Below are 6,154 nucleotides of genomic sequence, written 5' to 3' on the forward strand. Positions count from 1 at the left end.
ATTAGCGCATTGATGACGTAATTACGTAATGACACAGGCGACAGCCGAATAGGCTCTTTCAAGTGAACTTTTCAAAAGAACCGATTCGCGGAAATTATTTGGATTTCCCATTACACGACTTGTGAGAATATATATATATATATATATATAAACCAAAGACTTAAAGCAAAATATGTCGGTCATTAAATGCTGGCGATTTTCTCCAAATGTACTGGATATTTTTATTTTTATTTCCAAAAACGGAGAAACTAACTCTTAGAGCAGCATTGTATTGATTCATACTCACAATTTCCGTTAAAGGAACAGGCAAGGTTTAGGTTTCAACCAATAAACTCCGTAAACGTCACAAAAACCCGCCCACAAGAGACTCAGATAACCAATGAGATATATAATAACAGTTGTCCCGCCCCAGTTGTACGTCCGTCTTGTGTAAGCATTACCGAGTGTTTTTTGAGGGCTGATGACACACTGTTATATGAAGATACTGGGCATGTTGTTGTTTCTGAAGTTGCCCGAATAATACATTTATTTATCTGATGCGTTTAGTAGTTGACGGAGCCTTTATAACAAGCTATTTGTATTATTTCTGTAATTGTTTATGTTGAGAACAGTGTAATTGCATGAACATGATGAACAGGACTTTATCGAGAAAACTTCTGGGCTCCATGTGTGGGATCTCCAACCCTCGACTGAGCTTCGCTCAAAGCGCCGTCAACACCGTGCAGGGGCAGAAAGGTACAGCTTTACAAAATCGAATCCTCTAGTCTAGAGACTAACAGTGACGCAGCTGAATTTAGCTTGTGTAAGTTTCTAAAAGGTTGAGATAATACAGATACTAGCAAGCTGACGTAAATACATGCTTGGTTTTCTAATATGGCTGTATTTATTCCAGTCACTATAACTTTCAGAGTTGATAAACATACCTATGTTTCTCCATAGACTTGATAAAAAGTAGGGAACTGGAAAAGGATGAACTGAGGCCGCTGTATATGGACTTTCAGGCCACCACACCCATGGTACCCATCTGCCACTGTCATCTGCCATCTAGAAAATGATTTAATCAGACTCGTTTACATTTATGAATTACATTACTGGGACTTTTAAGTTTACATGCCATTGTTTTCATTGTTTAATGTTCCAGGACCCAAGGGTTTTGGATGCCATGCTCCCCTTTCAAGTCAATTACTACGGGAACCCACATTCCCGGACTCACGCTTATGGATGGGAGAGCGAGAGTGCAGTGGAAAAAGCGAGAAAAGTACGTCTTTATTCTTCCCTGTATATTTTCATAAGAGAAACAAGAAATTTTTTTTTTATTTAGATTGCTGAGAGTTGTATTTCTGAAAATTGAAGCATAATATTTTGGTTAAGCCAAAAATGCACTGTTTGTGGTAACAGAAATGGCATTTCCTCTTCAGCAAGTAGCAGATCTTATTGGTGCCGACCCGAGGGAGATTGTGTTCACCAGTGGTGCGACTGAGTCCAACAATATGTCAATCAAAGTAAGAATGTCATTACTGTGAGGTAAGATTAGGATTAGGAGAAAGTGGGACGCTGGGACACAAATGACTTGTCATATTCTAAAATAAACAGGTGAAGTTTATATGTGATGCGCTGCACTGGTTATCAAAAATAACTAAATACGTCTTGGATGTCCTTTTATATCTTATCTTTTTTTTTTTCAAGGGTGTGGCTCGGTTTTATAAGGCTAAGAAAAACCACATCATCACCACCCAGACTGAGCACAAGTGTGTGCTAGACTCCTGCCGAATTATGGAGGCGGAGGGTTTTGATGTAACATACTTACCTGTGAAAAATAATGGACTGATTGATCTGAAGGTAAGCATTCCTAAAAGCGAAACTTCCAATTTCAGCACCAACCAGAATAGCAAAAATAATTACATGCTCCGATAGATTGCAACCCTGCTGGATTTTTACTGGATTTTAAATATACCTTATATTTTGCTTTCTTAGCAATTAGAGGAAACAATTCGTCCTGATACCAGTTTGGTGTCCATAATGACTGTCAACAATGAGATTGGTGTCAAACAGCCAATCAAAGAAATCGGTAACTCTTACTATCAACATTATTTCCTAAACGTATACCTGTCAATCTTCATATCATCTACATTAAAATGGGTTTTGATTTCAGGTCATCTGTGTAGGTCCAAAAATGTGTACTTTCACACTGATGCTGCTCAGGCTGTTGGAAAGATCCCCATTAATGTCAATGACTGGAAAGTGGATCTGATGTCCATCAGCGGCCATAAGATCTATGGGCCCAAAGGTAGCATACTGTACCTTTTAAATGCGCAATGGTCACATTATCAAAAATATATTAATGAATGGTTATGTTTTTTTTTTAGGAGTTGGGGCTTTGTTTGTGAAGAGGAGACCCAGAGTTCGTATTGAGCCTTTGCTGAACGGAGGGGGACAGGAAAGGGGTCTACGTTCAGGGACTGTGCCCACACCTCTCGCCGTAGGCTTCGGAGCCGCTTGTGAGATCGCCCAGCAAGAGTTAGAGGTAGAGAATTCAGGGTTTGAGTTAAACTTGCTACTGCTAGTCTAAGTTTGCTTAGATGCAGGTTTCATTTTCTGTTTATTTTCAGTACGATTACAAGCGTGTGACGGTGCTTGCAAATCGCCTTGTGCAGAAGATCATGTCGGAGATTCCTGATGTTGTGATGAATGGAGACCCAGATCTGAGGTACCCAGGTAAGACTTGACGACTTTGTAATTTTCCTTTATTCGTAAAGTTCCATGGTGACTTGAGTTTGTAATCTAAAAACACTTTCCTTCTTCAGGATGCATTAATTTATCATTTGCCTATGTTGAGGGGGAGAGTCTGTTGATGGCGTTAAAAGATGTTGCGCTTTCATCTGGAAGGTCAGTAGTTGAAAATGTGAAATTTGTGTGAAGGTAAACTTGGAGAAAGAGTACACGTTGTTCATTTACATAGATATTTATAAAATAAAAAGCTGGTTAAAAATAGTGGAAGTTATCTTTTTACTAAAATGATTCAAAAAACGTTTGTTTATTGAGTAAAACTAAAATAAATAAAGCTGTATATGATAATTGAATTAATAATAACCTTTATAAAGCTGAAAGTAAAACATAAACTTATCTCAGTTATGTGCCAAGGCAACCTTAAATTGATAAAGTAATCCTAAATTGTAACATTAAAAGATATGTTATAATAATAAAAATGACCATGACAATTTAACAAAATTGAAATTAAAATGAAAACTGCAATGTTAAAAAATGTATTTAAAATATTAATATAAACTATAATGGTATATAAATTCTACTAAAGTAACTTGTTCTTGTTGCAGCGCCTGCACATCTGCTTCCTTGGAGCCCTCGTATGTCCTCAGAGCGATAGGGGCAGATGAGGACTTGGCTCACTCGTCTATTCGGTTGGTAGTTTTGTAAAATAATCTAAATGTTGTTGTAGTTTTTTTTTCTCCCCAGGTCATGCTCAACATGCCTTGTTTCTCTCTCTGTGCTTTTGTTTTCTGTAATCTATATTCAGATTTTATCTTTAATTTCCTAATTTTCTGCTTGAACCATCACCACACAAACTGTAATGAGCAGATCTAATCCACATGACCCATATTTTTTTCAGATTTGGAATTGGCAGATTTACCACAGAGGAGGAAGTGGATTTTACAGTGGAGAAGTGCATTCAGCAGGTCAAACGGCTGAGGGAGATGAGGTGAGCTGTTCATGCTTGATTTGAATCAAACGGTCTGACCTTAGCTTCCACATCATGGAAAACATGGAGATTTTAACATTGTGACCTGGAAAATACGAATAAATAAATAAAAAATAGTTAATTTAGATGTTGTTGATTAAAGTGCCCCTATTATGCCACATTTGCATAATGCTCACCTATCTTTGGCAGGCCACGCCACGAACAACTTGACCTGTCCTCAAACACTGTAGGTTGTTCATGTGGTTAACATCATGTCGAGAAGACGTTGTGTCCTACGCTGTAAAAGCTGTAAAATGTTTTATTTACATTTCCGAAAGATAACGTTGCAAAGAATCAGGGGTTAAAATACATTTTTTCCACTGTACCACAGCTGGACAACCCAAATATTTTTTGTGTCCCCCTCATTTTATTGACTACTTGCTTCTCTAATCTCAGGGAGTTCAATGCTTGATCTTGAAAGATGGCTAAGTACCCAGTTTATTTGGACCAGCCACTCTACTGAATCAAAACCAAAAATTATCAGTATCAAAAATAATAGATGTTTATATTTTCTATTGAGCATTCAAAATACGGAACTATGGAAATGGATGTATTGTTTCTGAAATGCACTGAATGCAGTAGACCAATCACGACAGACTGGGCCATCTGACCAATCAGAGCAGAGTAGGCTCACAGAAAGGAGGGGTTTAGACAGACTGAATCTTAGAACTGATCTTAGAACAAATCATTTGAGAATCAATGGAAAATGAAGTGATATTAAATGCATATTTAAAAATATGCGTTTTTTGACCTTGCATGCATGTAAACCTATTGTGAGGAGACTCACAAAACAATATTAGGAACCTTAAAATGGCATAATAGGGGCACTTTAATGTTTTAATTGTTTGATGATTTTTAAAATCCTGTAAACATAAAAATCATGGAAAATTCATTGGTTAAACTCCCTGTAAACAATTTTTTTCTTTGGGAAATTTGTTCTAAGTGTTGTTTTTTTTTGTCTTTGTCTCTTAGTCCGTTATGGGAAATGGTCCAGGAGGGGATTGACATTAAGAGCATCAAATGGACCCAGCACTGAATCGTTCTGAACACATGGAGTATGAAGCGCTGCTTAAGTTGTGAATACTCAATCGGTACAGTTTGATTAGGCTGCCGTACCCATACTCCTTCGATCTTATTTTCCCAAAAAACACGCACAATTTTTTGTTGTTTTTTTCGATTTGGAGAATTGAACTTGTCTAAATGAATTGCAGGGGTTACATAGATGTGTATTTTGTCACTTTTTCTCAAACGAGCTTTCACCAGTTTTTTATATTTGTGAGCCTATACTCACGTTATTATGTAGTATATTCACAGTTGCTCGGTTTAAATCAATGAAAATATAATCACAAAAGACATCTTACTATGAACATGCACTGAGTGTTGCCTTTGTCAGTTGTGTGTTTGAGCACGTCATAGTGCAACATGTTTTAGGAGTATATCATATTGTCTGTTGTCCTTGTCCTGAGACCAGCAGAATTAATTTCATTGATGTGTTTCCTCAAAATTAGCTTTTTGTTATGCAAGTCAGGTGCAACTGAGGTGCAGTGTAATTAATTCATAATTACAGTTTATGGGTAAAGTCTTTCATAAAATAAAGGACAATACCAGCTTGAAACATGAAATGTTTTTGCATGGGACAGGATTGGTAAATAGAAGTCTTTTAAATTCACCTGCCGATTAAAAAGGTCTAGAACAAGCTTGAATGTCTTTCATGATTGCAGAACACATATTCTGTAGTGTCTGTTGATGTGAAGTCGTTGTTTTACTCCAGAATGTATGTCATACAAATAAACATCCAAACCAATTGTTTTGTCCTTTTTACTACAGTAGACATAGAATACATTGAGCACACAGCATAAATTCATTATCTTGGCTACTTATTAGAGAAGAGATATCAATTTGTAGGCAACCTTTACAGATTAGAAAAACAAAACCTTAAAGACTATAACACCATCTGAAATTGTAATGGTAATAGCCTACTTCACTGTCTGACAAATGAAAATGAGACAGATGTTTAGATTAATAATTTATTTCAGACAGTTTCATTTACAAATGGTCAGACAAATACAACACAAAAAGCAGAATGAGATTTAGAAAACTTTTAAACTCAAAAACACACAAGTCCAATTTACATCGTACGTAACTATAAAAAGGCATGACCAGAAGCTCTGTACATATACTTTATACAATTATCTATTTTCATATATACAATACAAATTAACTATGTACAGCATTTCCCAAAGCCTTCCAAAGAGACAAAAATAGACAACACATCTGAAGATGTAGATTCACAATAAAATGGCAGATCAGACTTTGTAAAAGTGCCAATTTGTCAGCCTTCAAATGGTTAAATACTTCACGTACAGTAGTACACAGTCCTTCATTTAGTTAATTTAAACA

The 6,154-nt window shown here is 36.4% G+C and overlaps 1 protein-coding gene across 1 annotated transcript; it reads left to right on the top strand.

Annotated features, from left to right (window-relative positions):
- The first annotated feature begins 407 nt into the window (after window positions 1-407).
- Window positions 408-5,558, top strand: LOC132119479 (cysteine desulfurase-like). Its single transcript, XM_059529495.1, has 13 exons — window positions 408-735; window positions 940-1,016; window positions 1,142-1,258; window positions 1,419-1,502; window positions 1,687-1,839; window positions 1,975-2,068; window positions 2,153-2,287; window positions 2,367-2,524; window positions 2,610-2,715; window positions 2,805-2,886; window positions 3,333-3,416; window positions 3,626-3,715; window positions 4,727-5,558. The coding sequence occupies exons 1-13, from the start codon at window positions 621-623 to the stop codon at window positions 4,788-4,790; spliced, it is 1,359 nt and encodes a 452-aa protein (XP_059385478.1). The 5' UTR covers window positions 408-620; the 3' UTR covers window positions 4,791-5,558.
- Window positions 5,559-6,154: the final 596 nt, after the last annotated feature.

The sequence above is a fragment of the Carassius carassius genome, chromosome 38 (genome assembly GCF_963082965.1).
Source record: "Carassius carassius chromosome 38, fCarCar2.1, whole genome shotgun sequence".
Lineage (NCBI taxonomy): Eukaryota > Metazoa > Chordata > Actinopteri > Cypriniformes > Cyprinidae > Carassius > Carassius carassius.